Here is a 16000-nt window from a genome sequence, read left to right as displayed (position 1 = left end):
AACTGAGTGCCCCAAGCTCCCCCCACCCCATTGCCCCAGAGGCGGAATTAAATGGTCTTTCTTCAGGACTTCTACATAGTACATGCTCTGTTTACTAGAACATGGGACATGTTGATCATTGTCACAGGCTGAGTGAGGGGCCTCACCTCTTTTGTGGTCTCTGTAGTGCCTTTTAAAGGGCATATGGTGAGTACCCCCAATGAAGCCACCGCCTTTCCCTGAGCTGTCAGGCTCAGCACTGCAGGAAACTTGTCATATATTAGTCCTCGCAATGACCCCTGTATATTTGTACTTTAACTCCTACTTTATCATGGAGAATGCTGGGATTTAGAAAGGTAAGATAACTTAGGGTAGCCATTGTTATCGTCTCTAAAAACCCAAATGGGCACCTCAAGGCGTCCCATGGAAAGTTTTCAATCCCCATTTCTCAAAGTACCCCTGATCTGGCTGATTCAACTCCATTCCCTTGAGAAGAACCTGGAGCCTCAGTCCTATCTCAGGGTCTGTGTAGCCCGTTCGGGTCTACACGCCCGCCCTCCCCAGCGCTTTCCCTCCAGAAGCCGCACACAAAGCGGATCCACCCTGCGCACGAGAGCGCGCGGGCCGCTTTTCCGCGCGCCCCGCTCCCGGGCGCGGCGTGAGGACTGGCGCGCTGATTGGCTGCTCGCGGCCCGGCCTGCGGCCCGCTCCCGCTCCGGCACCTATCCTGGCGCGGCGATTGGCGGAGCGGCCGTGCGCGCACCGACCGCGGTTCCGCGCGCCCCGCCCCGCCCGCTCCAGCGCGCCACAGTTGCATGGGGCGCCGCCGGCGGCCGAGGGAGCGTGACTGCGCTGCGCAGGGCGCTAGGAGGCATTGTCGCTGTAAGTGGAGCAGAAAGCGGCCCAGAACGGGGCCCCACGCTTCGTGCCCCGCAAAGTAAATGCAGTCTGAGACTGAGCGCTGGAGGGCTGGGGGCGAGAGGGAGAGAAGTGCCCCCGGTTCCGCAGCGTCCCCTCCCCTCCCCCAGGTCACCGGGTGGAAAGGGCAGTGGTGCATCAGCTGCGTCTTCTGCAGTGCCCAGGGGCCCGGCGCCGTGCCGGCTTCTGCTTGCAAACTGCGGCGGGACCCCGGCTGGCCCGCGGGAGTGGGTGCAGCGGTGGCAGGGAGTAGGGAGCCCGGGGAAGCGGCGCAGGGCCTCCGTCCCCGCGGGAGGCGCCCCGGCCGGGAGAAGCTGTGGTGTATTTCGTTCCAGAAGCAGCGCTGTCGGGATTCGCTTCCGTTCCGGGAGCCGCAGATGCCAGCCCCAGAGCATGCCTCCCGGCCTCCGGGGAGCGCGGGAGTCCCCGACCCTCTGCAATCGCCAGCTTTCGCCCCTCTCCCTGCTTTATTTTCCCCAGTCTCCGCCTGCCGCGCGAGCGGAGGGCCGGCGACGAGGAGCCATTGGCTGCGGGTTCCGGGGGGTGGGGTAGACGGGTAAGGCGGGCCCCTTGCGCTAGGCGCGAGGACCCCGGCCTGGCCCTGCGCGCATTCCTGGGAGGCGCTGCGGGAGGATGCCTAGGTCCCCAGAGCCGAGTGTGCGCGCGGCGCTGCAAACCCCAAGGCTCAACACCAGGCGCCAGCCGGTCCCGCTCACGCCCCAGCGGGCTGCTTCCCTGGGGTGGGAAAGTGGGTCAACTCTGTCCAGGTCTCCAGGGCTTTCGGGGCTACTTGGATATCATCCAGACCTCCGTCTCTCACCTTCCCACCTGCTTCCCCACCTGGTGTGGCCGGAGGGACCCGCGGGAGCCCACGGTGGGGGAGCTTGCACACATGGCCCAGGAGGCTCGAGTTGCCCTTCGGAGCGGCTGCCAGGCTCTAAAGTTCCCAAGTGACCACATGTAACTAAATATAGGAGCAGCTGGTGCGGACGGGGTGTCCGCAGCAGCTCCTCCAAACAGATCTTTGGGCTCCAGATAGGGCAGAGTCCTCGCTGGGGAGAGCAGGAGCGCCAGCAGGGGGCTGCAGGCAGGGCTTAAGCAAAAACCACCCCAACTCCAGCCTTGTATCCCGGTGAAACTAGGTTATAGATCAGAAGGGCCTGTTGCCAGCTTCCACAAAGGAAGACCACTTTTCTGTTGTTTAATTTATTGTGTTCTGAATCACCTACATTTAATGCATTAATGTGGGAAATGCTTAACATTTGCAAAGACCTTTCTCAAAAGTTGTAGATCATTTGCTGCTCTCCAAACACTGAGAACTTTTCCAAACTCTGATCTTAGGCTGCTGCCCTCAGAAAACTTTCCCTAGCTCCCTGCAGAGAAACAGGACAGAGTGTCTCGAGGGCCTACAGCCTCCTCCCCCTCCGCCAGTAGTCTGGGATGGATTGGCTAGCTGTCTCCCACTTTCTCTCATTTCTTTGGGTCCTTCTGCTCAGTCTATGTCTCTCTTGCCTTCGTGAGGAGGGCACACGTGCCCCTTGGGCCTGGTGTCACAGCCCTACTAGCATCTAGCTATTCTTCGCTTCGTCGCCCAGTTTCTCCTAGTTGTGGAAGCTCATTCTGGCCTGTGCCCCATCTCTATAAATTTATTCCCCTGTGTGGCCCTTTGAGAAGGTGCCCAGGAGATGTTTGTTGGATTTAAACATTTCCTGAGGCTATGATGCCCACTCCGAGGAAAGGGGAGTTGGGATGTAGGGAGAGGGATGTATGGCTGGGGACAGCAGCCCTGTGAGTATGGCTTTGGAGCCTGGGCTGAAGGGTCTCCCGGACTTGGAGCACTTAGCCTTGAAATTAGCTAAGGCTTCCCTGCGGTCCCTTGGGGACAGTCTCTGACTTTCTTCTACTATCACTCTGCCTGTGGGTTTGGCCAGATGCCTCAAAGAGCCCAGAGGTTGAGCCTGTGGGGTTCTCCTGGGGCCCTGTAGTTGGGTTCCAGTTCCAGGAAGGTTCCCTCGTATACTGATCGCTCCTGCTGGCCGGCATGATACTTCTCTTGTGGGATTGCAAGAAATGGGTGGCCAGAGTGGTGCTGACATGCTGATTTTTGTTGACTCGTGTTTATTTATTCATTTTTAAAGATTTTATTTATTCATTTGACAGACAGAGATCACAAGTACGCAGAGAGGCAGGCAGGGGTAGGGGGGAAGCAGGCTCCCCGCTGAGCAGAGAGCCTGATGCAGGGCTCGATCCCAGGACCCTGAGATCATGACCTGAGCTGAAGGCAGAGGTTTAACCCACTGAACCACCCAGGCATCCTCGTGTTGTTTTTTATAGAGACAAGGGTCCCTCCACCCTACGGGCTGCCCTGCCTATGGGCTTTTGCACTCTGTCCACAGTAGGTCCATAGCTCTCTCTGCCACTCAAATGTGACCCAGACAGTTTTCTATTTTTCTCAAAAACACTGTAAAACAAAAGAATAGCTTTATTTTTATTTCTACCCCCCAACCTCCTCTTTCTTGGGGTTTCTGTTACATGCTAAATAAATCTTGCGCTTTTTTTTTTTCTTTTTTGTCAAAGAGGCCCAGTGTTGGGTTAGATCTGAAAGGAGCCGTTGTGAAGTTGGACAACCTCTTAGGCGCCCTTTTGGGGACCCACTCCAGACTTTTGTCATCCTATTTATTCTTCCCTCAATCCAGGGCCCCCTGACCCCACCTCAGGTCTTATACCACACCTGACCCTGCCATTCTCCTCTCTCACAATCCCGGCTGTGCCAGAGTGACAAATTTTGTCATCTGACCTGAGAGAGGCACAGTCAGCTGGACTGTAAGAAGGAATGCTCCCTGAAGAGGCGAGGGGTTGTGTTAGGTGAAGGGAAGGTGGTTTCCTGGTCAGTTACTGCGGTTGGCAGTTTGGGACAGATGGCACCTGTCAGGGGTCTAGGACACATCTGTGTGGTACCCAGAGCATCCTCTGGAATGTAAGGGGCCCTTCCTACTAATGACTGGCTCTGACAGCCAGACCTTGTAGCTTGCTCCTGTTCCCACTTTGATGTCCATTCTCTGATCTACACCATAGAGTGTCTTCGCTTGCCACCAGGGGTGATGTTTTTAATTTGATTAATTGTCATCAGTGGGCTGTAGGGCCTGAGGCATCCCCTGCCCTGCTCCCTTCCTCCCCCAACCCCCCCCCAACCTGGTGGCAGCTAGAATAGTAAGCATAGCGCCTGTGAAAGTAATCAGCCCAGACAGCCCCCCTCAGGGTTAGCACAGACCCTGGGCATCTTGGAGATCGACCTTCCTTTTCCCTTGTGCTGGGAGGCCAGGAGTGACTCAGTGATGTTTCCTTGAAAGCTGTCCATCAGAACCATAAGTCCGAGCTTTTTCCTTTGTTTCTGTCCTCTTCATTCTTATGCCCTATACCTAGTAGCTGCTCCATACGTGTTTGTGATTATGGATGATAAGTATTAGGGTTAGGGCAAGGCAGGAGCATGGTACAGTAGGAAGAATCCTAGGCTGGGAGTTAGGAGACTGAGCTTTTTTGTCTTCCCTCTAGCTCATTTACCTCCCCTCTTGAGCCCTCAGCGTTCCCATTCATAGTGGTTAGGGTAAGTCACCAAGATCCCAGCAACACTGCTGTGACTCAGGCTTAGGGGATGGTCCTAAGGGCAGCATGGTGGAGGTGTTGGGTTTAGTTTGCCATAGTCCTCACTATTCCCAACTATCCTCCCCTGGCTCACGTTATGCAAGTTGTCTACCTAGCACCATTGGACATTTGACTCTATGACCCTTCTCATTTAGACGCTGTCTTGGATTTATTTTAAGAGTCCATTGACTTGTATTTCGATTTGGAACCCAAATGGTGGCTGTTGATCGTCATCATCACCATTGGGGTATCCTACCTAGACATCTTTATTCAGTTTGTAGTGTAAATTGTGGGGGGAGGGGAAGCACAGTGGAGAGATGCTCCCTGTGCCCAGCTGCCCACAGGCTGATTAGGGAGATAAATATGTATATTTTAAAAAGCTCCTAAGTAACCCAAATGGTTTGTGCTGTCATTAAGTGGTGCTGAAACTCAGAGGGAGGAGAAAACACTGAGGGCTGAGGCAATCAGGGAAAGCTTCCTGGAGGTGGAGAAGGAATTCTAGTCATTCCTTAAAGATGAGTTCCACTGAGTTGTTTGTTCAAGTCACATGGGTATGAAATTGGGATTAGAGGCCAGTGTCCTCTTGCATGTGTACTGTTTTATCCTCTTGACTAGAATTTGTTAAGACCTACATGTCCTGGGCCCTGGGCTGGAAAGATATAAATATTTTTGTTCAATTCTCATATGAATCCAGTGAGGTATTACTAGATCTCCTACTCAGAGGAAGAAACTACAGCTCAGAGTAGTTAAAAATCTTTCCCAAGGCCCCTGAAGTAATAAATGGCAGAGTTGGGCATGAGGCCACCGCTCTAATTCTACTGCACTGTGGGTCTCAGACCTTCCGAGTCAGCCTCTGTGGTGAGATGCAGCCACGTACCAGAGTCACTCAGCAGATGGCTGGGCCTGGCCAGCCCCGGCTCAGCTTTGCCTATCCTGCCCGTGTAGCTGAGCACATTTGGACTTTGATGTGATGTCTGGTAACAACGGCGAGCGCTCCCCTTACCCCCTTCTCTCTGTCCTCACCTTCTTTGGCCTTTGACACTCAGAGCTGTCTTTGAAGCTGAGACTGGGATCCAGAGGCAAAAAAAGGGCAATGGCCTTGGCCCCAAGTTCGTTCTGTCCCTGGGGTGCTGCTGCCCGTCTTGTGGGCGATTTTTATAAAGAGGTGAGCGCTGAGTGTGGAGCTGAACTGTTAACATTGTTGCTCACTTTGGACTTGGTCGGGCTCTGTGCCTTAGTTTCCCTCTCTGTTATCAAACAGGAAGTTGGAGACCTTTCTAGAGTCCCTTGTGTCTTTAACCCCAAATAGCTTTGATTGTGTTCCTCACCCTTCTTGAAGCCTTTTCCCCCTCAGTGATCCAATTTCTCTTCTCTCCTTTCCTCGCCCCGCCCTGCCCTCTTCTCCCTCGGGTCTGGCAGATAAACTCTTGCACCAGGCTGATCATCACGTCTGCGGGCTAAAACAACGGGATCAACCCTAGCCTTCCCTCCTTGTTGACAGGTGGGAAGGGAATGCTTAATGACCGACCCCTCCCCTCTCCAACTGTGACCTCTGACCTAGCAGGCCGGCTACATTTGCCTTTGTACCCCTACTTCCCAGCACGCAGGAGATACCCAGCAGAGGCGGGTGCGGGGAGCTGGGGAGCTTGTCCCTGTGGTTGTGGACAGGGCACCAGCCCAGATGCTGTTGGATGGAGGGGCAAGTGTCTCTCCTCCACAGTTGGCTGCCCCCCCCCCCCGCCCCGCCCCCAGCTTCTCCATTGTTCCACCTGCTCAGTGAGTCACAGGCAGCATACACCTGAGTCCTCACATCTGCCTGGCCACTGTTTCAGGTCCTTGCCCTGAGTCTGGAGAGGTCAGACGTGTGGACCCACCCAGGAAACTGGTTGGGCTGGGCTGCCCCCACCCCTGATGGGCAGATCAGCTGCACGTGGCATGGTGTCTGGGCCTCCCAGGTGGAAGTGCGTGGCCTGGCACCCTCCCTGCAGGCTTCCTGCAGCCTGGGTCCCAGGGAAGGATGGCGTCAGGGGCATGTCCCCAGCTAGGCGACAGGCGCTTCATGGTCCTGTGTCTTCCCCAGGCACCGGCCCCCTGTGAGCAGCAGACCGGCCTGGTGGCTGGCAACAGGACCCCCTCGCCTGCATGCTGAAGAAGATGGGTGAGGCCGTGGCCAGAGTTGCAAGGAAGGTCAACGAGACTGTGGAGAGCGGCTCTGATACCCTGGGTGAGTGAGGCCAGGGCCTTTCCAACTGCAGGGCGCCCCGTAGGCAGCGTGTGAAATCAGTTTAGATGGGAAATTGAAATAGGAACAAAGAGACGGTATCAGCACCTTGTCCCGAGGAGATGCGTCCCATGGAGTTTTACTGCACTCGTGCTTGGTGTGGGAGCAACCGGGAGCCTGTGTACACGGCTGCCAACTCTGAGTGGATGTGTGCTCTTGGCCCAGGTGACGATAGCTGCCGCTGCTGAGGAGCCGCAGGGGCCTGATGAGTATCGCCATATTGAATCCTCACTGCGGCTGTGTGATGGCGGATCCCCGCCAAGCATGACTAGCCTTGGTCTTTGGATGAGGAGGCAATGGAGGGTCAAAGGCAAAGAGGGCTTTCCTCAGGCCACCCAGCTTGGAGGCCGCTTTTCATGCCACTTTTTACTTGAATTGTGTCTTATATTTTTTGCTTTGACTTGGTCATAGCATTTTAGCCCATACAATTATGCCAAGGCTTCAAGCATCGAACTGAATTCAACAAATATTTATTGACTCTTTGCATGTGCAAGGATGACACGCGTGTGTGTATGTGTGTGTGTGGCTCATGTGCTGGAATATGTGTACCCCTTAGAGCTGTTGACATACTGTGGGAACCCAGAGGAAGGGGAGCACATTCCTGCCTTGGGCGTTATGGTGTACATAGGGTGGGATTTGAGTGGGGCCTTTGGCACGTGGAGAGGAGTTCCATAGGCAGGTGTGTGTGCCCATGTGGATTTGTGTCTTTCTCTTCAAGGAGCATTTCCGTGGAGGTTATTGCCTGACCAAAGATCCAGACACTGGCACGGTAGAGCATTTCTGTAAACAGCCATTGGTCAAGTGTGTCTGAGGTTCCCAGGCAAGGCGTGGTGGTCTCGAAAGTGGAGGGTCACTCAGCCTTCAAGAGGAGCTTGGGGGCACCTGGGTGGCTCAGTCAGTTAAGTGTCTGCCTTCTGCTTGGGTCATGACCCCAAGGTCCTGGGATTGAACCCCATGTCGGGCTACCTGCTCAGTGGGGAGCCTGCTTCTCCCTCTGCCCACCACTCGTGCTCTCTCTTGATATCTGTCACTATGTCTGTCTGTCTGTCTCTCAAACAAATAAAATCTTTAAAAAAAAAAAAAAAACAGAGAGATGAGCTTGGTCACTGCTTCTTTCAGGAAGCCCTCAGCCCTACACCATCCACCCCTCGCCCTTTCTTCCTCTGTAACATTCATTCAGTGTCCCTAGAGGGCGGAGACTTTTGCCCCCATCCTCCAAGACCCAGAGCAGTGTCAGGTACCTGGTAAGCACATAGCGTTTGCTGAACTGAGCTAAAGCAGAAGCATCTGCCATGGCAGACAAACTTGAGGCTTGTGGTTGGTTTTGGAGGGAACTTTCTGGTGAGCTGACGGGCATGGGCCCACACGAAAGGAATTTTGGAATCCCAGGCCAGTTCCTGATGTGGTCGTACTTAGCCCAGCGTTCAAGGCTCTCTACCATTCACACGGCCTGATTCGACTCCCCACTCCGCCACCCACTCATCCACTACCTTAGCAAACCTGCTAGCCTCTTATGTACCTGGTTTCGTAATGTCTATAACGAGGATGGTGCCTGCCTGGTCAAGGTAGTACCCAGTGGCCTGGTCGTAGAGGAGTTGAACGTCTTATTTAGCCTTGGCTGTCTTGACTGGAGCTCGGAACTTTCACAGGGAGGTGACTGGGTCTTGAAAATTAGGGCAGACTGATGGAGGCCCATTTGTCTCTCAGTGCCCAGCAAAGACACAGAATGCCAAGACCAGGCCCCTGGCGGTGCTTACACTTCAGCAGGTGGAGCTCTCTGGGGTCATGCAGTCTGGGGGCGCTGAGGTCGAAGCTGTCTGCATGTATTGAGCACCTGCTGTGTGCGAGGTGCTGGGAGGCTCCCTCGGGCTGTGTGCAGTAGAGTTCTGGACGCAAGACCAGCCCACCACTGTGGGACAGGGAGCGGTGAGGGATACGAGGTTTCCTTGCTGAGCCAGGTCAGACATACCGAGTTCAGAGGTGGGAGATGTTGAAGGCGTCTGGGAAGGCTTTCTGGAGAAGGTGGGCATTGAAATGGGTCCTGAAAGAGGTGCCAGCTAACCCAGTATGGTTCTCATGTAAAACAGCAAGCAATCTGATGCAGCCTGAAACAACCAGCCCCAGAAAATGGCTTAAATAGATTTTGTTAAAGCTGTACAATGCCATTTGTGGAGCTACTAAAAGTGGTGCGTAAAATCTAATTACATGCTTGAACAAAGACTGGCATATTCCTTAGAACATAGGTTGGAAAAGGCAAGGATCCCCATCTGTAGAGATAGCGAGATGCTGTTATGTTAAACACGCGTATATACAGGAGAAGAAATGGAAAGGAAATCAAACAGGACACAAATGGATGTGAGAAAATACCCTTGGGTGCTTCCTGAACATTCTATGATAAACATATTACTCTTTTAAGGAGGGAATTAGAGATTTTAGGGAAAGGGCTACCTGTCACTGTAGGAGGTAGAAGGAACACTTCCCATCGGCAGACAAGAGTTACAGGGATCGCTCCTTCTCTCAGCCCTTGGATATGGATGGGGCTTTTCTGGCTTCTCCCCCTCTACTGGTTTCCCCAGCCTGCCTCCCTGTGCACAGGCCTGGGGTGCAGCCCTGGGATGGCTGGCTCAGAAGCCGCAGGTGTCTGCAGGGCAGAAGATCCCTGCGGAGACAGGGAGATGAAGACTGGGCTGAGAGGGCTCAGTTACAGGCTCTCACCTTACTCCGGTAAGCATCATGGGCATCCCCCAGGCGCTCGTGGGTGCCCTCTGGAGCCAGGCTTGCTCCTCCTGCAACCTGAGCCATGGCTCCTGGCCCTGGTCTCCCCACCCCAGGCCTCTTTGTCCCCCTGACCCCTCTGGTCTGCTCCTCGGCTTGAGCTGAAGCCACTTTTCCCCAGCCCCTTAACCCGACCTCAGCACTTTCGAATGAGTTTGTACAGAGGTGGTAGCTCTGCACAGTCCTCAGGCTTTCCTCTCCGTCCTCTCCTCGTGTCCCCAAGTTAGTTCTTTGTCTTTGTCAAGGCCTCACGCCCAGTTGGGCTTCCTGGGTCCTCAGACCCCTAGGGGCATCTCTCTGACTTCACTGTTCCCTCTGGCCAGTGGCTGGATCGGCAGACCAGGCCACCCTGCACCCCACTCCTCTCCAGGGGAAAGGCTCCTGGACCTTTGGGGATGACTTGTAAGAATGGATCACACTTGCCAAGGAGCGGCACTTGGAAAGGTCTGGGAGAGTACGGCTGGCTGGGACAGAGACACTGGCAAAGCGGGTGGGAAGGAGTGCCCGGAGTGGGCTGCAAAGGAGGGAGCGGGCATTTCCCGGGCCTGCTGTGTGCTGGACACAGAGGTCTGAGCCCTCTTTTCATCCTTTCTCTCGTCTTCTGTACTTCCTGCAGGAGGATTGCTGTCTGTGTTCATTTCCAGAAAATTCTGAGTCATTAGCTCTGGGCATGTTGCTTCCCCTCCATCCCTTGGGTCTCTTTTGCCTGGAATTCTTCTGGGGGCCTCCATTGTAGCGTATTTCCTTTCTCTTCGTCTTCCTGCCGCATTCTGAGATCCGTCTGCCATTTCATGGTTTGCTTCTCCATTTGTGTTCAGTCTGCTCTTGAATCCATCATTGAGTTTTAAGGCTACATACTTTATTTTCAAAAGTTCGGAGGGGAGGGCGTCAGTGGCTCCATCGGTTAGGTGAACGATTCTTCATCTTAGCTCAGGTCTTGATCTCAGGGTCATGAGTTCAAGCCCTGCATTGGGCTCTGTGCTGGGTGTGGAGCTTACTTTAAAAAAAAAAAAAGTTCTGTTTAGTTCTTTTAAAAATCTGATTTTGTATACTCTATTTTCTCTCCAGATCTGGTAAGTGTTTTACCTTTTACTAAAAAAAAAAAAATCCTATTTGAGGGGATAATATCTCATTCCCTTCTTATGTGTTAAAATCTATTTTTTATTTCTTTAATCATTTGACTCTTCTTGTCTTTTTTATCTTTTGTACTCCCTCTATCACAGGCAGTTCTCAGCAGCCCACGTCTGCTGTTCTGCTGACTGTAGCTCACAGTGGGCTGTTCCGGGTGGATTTGGAGTAGTACTAGACCCCTACCCTTGTCTGATGGAGCCTTGTGTGGGCTGTCGTCCCTTCCCTCAGACACCTGCCCGAGACCAGGTTAGGAGCAACTCTTGTTAGAAACAATCTTTCTCAGCCCAAAGGGTTTCTGGGCCATAAGGGAAAGGAATAGTCAAACCCCACATGCACTGTGAGGGCAGGCCTGTGACTTTGTTTTCTTTCTTAATTCAGGGCCCAGGCAAAGACAAAGCAGTGTTCTTATTATGAAAAAGTGAATTTTATCCCTAGTCCATTCTTTCTCTGATGGCAGTCCTTCAGAACTCCAGCTTTCCATGGGCTCTCGGCTGCAACATCCCTCAGGCAGGCCCAGAGCAGCCTTCCTGCCCCCTTCTAGGCCTTTCAGCCCAAGCCCCCAGGAACCCAGCCTCACGGCCGCCAGCAAAACATCAGTAGCTGCCTGTCGCTGTCTCATGGACAGTCCTCTCTCTCCACGCCCGGCTGATTAAACGTCAGGCAGTATTGTCAGCACTTGGCCAGTGTTGAACCCCGTTGAACCCCCACAGTGACTCTGTGACAGGGGTGGTCTTAATATCCCTACTTTACAGATGAAGAAACCAAGGCAGAGCTTTTTTTTTTTTTTTTTAAAGATTTTATTTATTTATTTGACAGAGAGAAATCACAAGTAGATGGAGAGGCAGGCAGAGAGAGAGAGAGAGGGAAGCAGGCTCCCCGCTGAGCAGAGAGCCCGATGCGGGACTCGATCCCAGGACCCTGAGATCATGACCCGAGCCGAAGGCAGTGGCTTAACCCACTGAGCCACCCAGGCGCCCAAGGCAGAGCTTTTTAAATCACGGGTTTCTTAAGTGGTTGGTGGCACGAGGGCGTGCAGCTTGTCTCCTTGGCCTTGTGGCTTCTGAACTACACCTTTCCTGGTCTTCTAGAAGCTGGAGCTAAGGCTAAGGATGTAGGTGTTGAGAGATGGAGCAAGTTCTGTCCCAGCCCTGGGTGGCCTTTTCCGTTGAGGGCCACGGGAGGAGATGAGAACAGGGGCCCCTGCTCCCCGACGTGCTGGCCTCTCTACTCACACCGGGTTAGAACCACAGTTGGGTCTACTATGTTCCTTGAAAAGGAGGGAAGTTATTGGAAGCTTAGTGTCTGCTGGATCATTTACAATGTCTCAGGTCATGATGGGGACAGCCGCCATGGGCTGCTTCTGTTTACAGACAGATCCGTGGACCCCACTCGAGAGCTTTGAAGGTGACGTCTCGGGGGGGTATGGTATCTGCATTTGAACATAAACCTTATATGATTCTTCCCTGCCTTGAATAAACCACTGGCTTATGATTTCCAATCTGGAACTTCCTTCTGGTGTTGGGTTCTGCAGGGCTGGGCAGGGAGGGGTGTTGTCTAGGCAGGGGTGGGCGGGTGTGTGCATGTGTGAGAGAAAGAGAATTAATGTGAATGGGGTGTGATCCATTCTCAGGGAACTGAGCAGCTAGGCCAGGAGCTGTGAGGTAGTCATGTGGGCAGACCAAAGCTAGGGAGGGAAGGGACACATCTCCCGCTTCCCAACTCCCTCAGATACCAGGCTCATCCCCACTTTGCTGCTCCTGCTCTCACCAGCAGATGGCGCCCTGTCACCGGCCAAGCAGGTGACCCGTGGCTGAGACGGCCTTGACCAGACTTGCTGGGCCAGTGTCAGTGACCCAGTCCTGACTCCCAGCCCAGCTCACATCCTGTATTTACATTCCTAGCTGACTTCCACGGGGGATCTGGTTTTGCAGCCCCTTTCTTGAGAAAGGGTATTCAGGAAGCTGGGTATTTAGGAAGCACTTAATATATACACTCACTAAATGAGAATAATATCTTCCCTTGCATCAGACACTGCCCCTTTTCAAGAAACACCACATTGAGCACCTACTGTGTGTACCCCACTTAGAGGAACCACATGATCACTAGTGCCCAGTCTAGAAGGGGAGGCAGACACACACACACACACACACACACACACACACACATATACTTATGCTCTCTCAGCCACGCCATCAGGGGAGCTGCCAGGGACTGTGGGGGAAGCAGTTTTTCTTGACCCTAGGCAGGGGTCTGCACACCATGGCTGGGCCCTGAGTCCAGGAGGCTGGTGCTGGCAGGGATGACAGGTGTGCCTGTAGCTCGGATGTAGCCTGGCCTGGGGCATCTTGAGGGTCATCTCGACACAGGTCAGCTCTGAATGCACGGAAGAGGGAGCGGGCTCTCAGAGGGCAGCCCTCTGCCAGGCCCGGGCTATATGTCTGTTCACCACAAGGGCTGGAAGCTTCTGATCTGTGTCCTCAGCTTCCTGCCTCTCAGCTGGGAAGGCATACTGCTCTCACTATAATCATTTGATTACAAACAAATCTGTAGGTATTCCGTGTGCCTGGTGTACAGAGCATGAGATCCAAAGGATAAACAGTGGGAAGCCAGGCTTCTTCCCACCCTGTCCTCTGTGCCCCGGCCCCTTCCTCCTTGGTATCATGTCTCGTGAAAGCAGAGGACTAGTTATAAGGCCCTGTTGGGGTTAGACTGGCAAGCTCTGGAACTGCTAGGGGTGAGGATGGTTAGCTGGGGTCCTGAGGCTTTTTCTGGACTGTTTTCCAGCAGTGGCCGGGAAGGGACTCCAAAACCTGACAGGCGTGGCCCAGGTCTCTCACTGTGCTTCCCTGAATCCCCTGCTAGAGCTTTGGGAACTCCAGTGGCCATGAGTCCCCACCTGTCCCCCACCTCCATCCCCTCTGTGGACTTTAAACTTCTGGGGAGATGGGGGCTAAGAGTGGGGGTCAGTGGTGGGTGACCTCTGGCATGGCCAGCCTGTGTCTTGCATTCTAGGTCACTGCAGTGCTCCCCACACAGGGGACGCAGCAGGCACCTTCTGGGTGCATGGACAGGTGCCCTCAGCCCCTCCAGTGTGTGCCGACCACTCAGGGCTCCCCACTTAACCTGCTCCCCTCACCCTCCCGTCTGTGGAAAGGAAACTATCCAGCCATGAGAACTGGTCCAACCCTGTGTGGGCTCTAGGGCGGCCCTGTGGGAGGCGGAGAGCCCTGTATCGCAAGGAGGCCATTAGCCAGGTGTGAAACACCTGCAGGGAGAAAAATGAACTGGGTGGATGAGTCCCACCTCTACTGTCTGTAGACGGATACACGCCCACTCTGGCTGAGCGCCTGTGCTGAGGGTGGCACAGAAGAGGGGGCATTGTGGCTGAGCCCCCGAGGATGGAGCAGGTGTAAGGGAGGGGAAGGCATGCAGGGAAGGCCATTCCAGGGGAGGGCGTCTCTGTGGACAAAAGATGTGGCCTAAGGCAGGCGCTAGCAAGGGGGTCGGCAAGGCTGTGGACCGGGAGAGTAAGGGGAGCCCTCAGTAGTTTCTGCAGTGTCACCTTCAGTAGTTTCTGCAGTGAGGTCCTATTTTCGATGCAAATGAACAGACCTTTTAGAATCTCTAAAAGCAAGAAAGAAAGTTTTACTAGAGTCCAACTTAGGACAGCTGTCCAGGAAACACGCTCTTTGCAGGGAAGAAAGTGCTCCGCAGAATAAAAGGTTCTTATAGGGCTGTATATTAGAGGTTCCGTACTTTTTACATCTTGGAGAAGCTCAAAAGATTGTAGATGAGCATAGAAGCAGGAATCATGAGTGCTATGATAAAGGACTGAGGGGAGTAGGAGCATTGATGGATATCTCACTCATTCACAAAGGACATGTACAGTGCACACGTGGCAGGCTGTACATCAGACTTTTGGTTTGAGTCACATTGACTGAGAAAGGAATCTAAAACGGCTTTCTTTATATAGCATGCCTTTAAAGAGTTTTCCTGTCATCATTCCCCCTTTTGACCTATAATCTTTTGACAGAAAGCATTGAGGGTCATTGTCCTGCCCCTCAGTGCCAGGGTGGTTGCTTATCTGCCCTGGGCCCATCCTGTCCCTCAATGCTAGGACCAATTTAGGTCACCTAGGAGTCTATGGGGGGAGGGTCAGTAGTGGGGCCTCTAATAGGGAATACTACAATTGATATATATTTTTTTAGTGAGACCAAATTGTCATGCAAATGTGTATGTGTGCTTTGTGGTGTATTTTGCCTTTACATTTTTGGGGTGTTGATTATAGCATAAATACAGAAATAGTAATAAAAGCCCAATAATAACATTTGAAGTCGGGGCACCTGGGTGACTCAGTGGGTTAAGCCTCTGCCTTTGGCTTAGGCCATGATATCAGAGTCCTGGGATTGAGCCCCGCATCGGGCTCTCTGCTCGGCAGGGAGCCTGCTTCCCCCTCTCTCTTTGCCTGCCTCTGCCTACTAGTGATCTCTCTGTCAAAAAAAAAAAAAAAAAAAAAAAAAAATTTGAAGTCATCACCAGTGAATAGGTACAGAATTAGAAAGACAAAAAAAGGAAAAAAAAATATCCATCATAAGTTATTTGGTTGTTTTAAATTAGAGCATCTGTTTACCTTCTTTATGTACAGTCATGTGTGCTTTGTGATATAGTTAAGTTGATGGGCTTAAGTGGTTATTAAATTTTATTATCTGTAACAATGTCCCTCACCAGTTATTTTCTGTAAATATTATCTCTTGTGGTAGTTGTAGTTCTGTCTCCCAAAACATTTGGTATAATATGCATCAATATTAATATTAGCATAATTTTTAAAAGATTTTACTTATTTATTTGTTTTAGAGAGACAGAAAGAGAGCGCGTGCTCACTAGCAGGGGGAGGGGCAGAGGGAGAAGACAAGCAGACTCCCTGCAGGGCAGGGAACCCAACATGGGGCTTGATCTCAGGACCCCAAGATCATGACCTGAGCTGAAGACATACACTTAACTGACTGAGCCACCTTGGTACCCCAATATTAGCATAATATTTTAAAAGATTTTGTTTATTTGAGAGACAGGACCTGAGCAGGGGGAAGAGCAAAGGGAGAGGTAGAGAGAATCTCAAGCAGACTCCCCAGTGAGTATGGAGCCTGACATTGGGCTCTATCTCATGACTTTGAGATGGTGAACTGAGCTGACATCAACAAGAGTTGGATCTTTTTTTTTTTAGATTTTTTTTTTTTTTTGACAGACAGAGGTCACAAGTAGGCAGAGAGGCAGGCA

At 52.7% G+C, this 16000-nt stretch overlaps 1 protein-coding gene across 5 annotated transcripts in view; it reads left to right on the top strand.

Moving 5' to 3' along the window:
• LRRC20 (leucine rich repeat containing 20) overlaps nucleotides 1-16000 on the top strand; it is a 109713-nt gene that overhangs the window by 23491 nt on the left and 70222 nt on the right. For 3 of the 5 annotated variants that reach the window (XM_032314134.1, XM_032314133.1, XM_032314131.1), the window contains exons 1-2: nucleotides 754-861; nucleotides 6620-6763. The exons of 1 other annotated variant lie outside the window; for it this stretch is intronic. In XM_032314134.1, the coding sequence (XP_032170025.1) occupies nucleotides 6682-6763 (82 nt within the window). In that variant the 5' untranslated portion in view covers nucleotides 754-861; nucleotides 6620-6681. Of the gene's footprint in view, nucleotides 1-753; nucleotides 862-6619; nucleotides 6764-16000 lie in introns of those variants that run through there. One more of the 5 variants, XM_032314132.1, reaches the window with a different exon arrangement.

This window comes from Mustela erminea, chromosome 14, assembly GCF_009829155.1.
Source record: "Mustela erminea isolate mMusErm1 chromosome 14, mMusErm1.Pri, whole genome shotgun sequence".
NCBI classification, from domain to species: Eukaryota; Metazoa; Chordata; class Mammalia; order Carnivora; family Mustelidae; genus Mustela; species Mustela erminea.
This window is presented reverse-complemented; position numbering and strand designations above follow the sequence as displayed.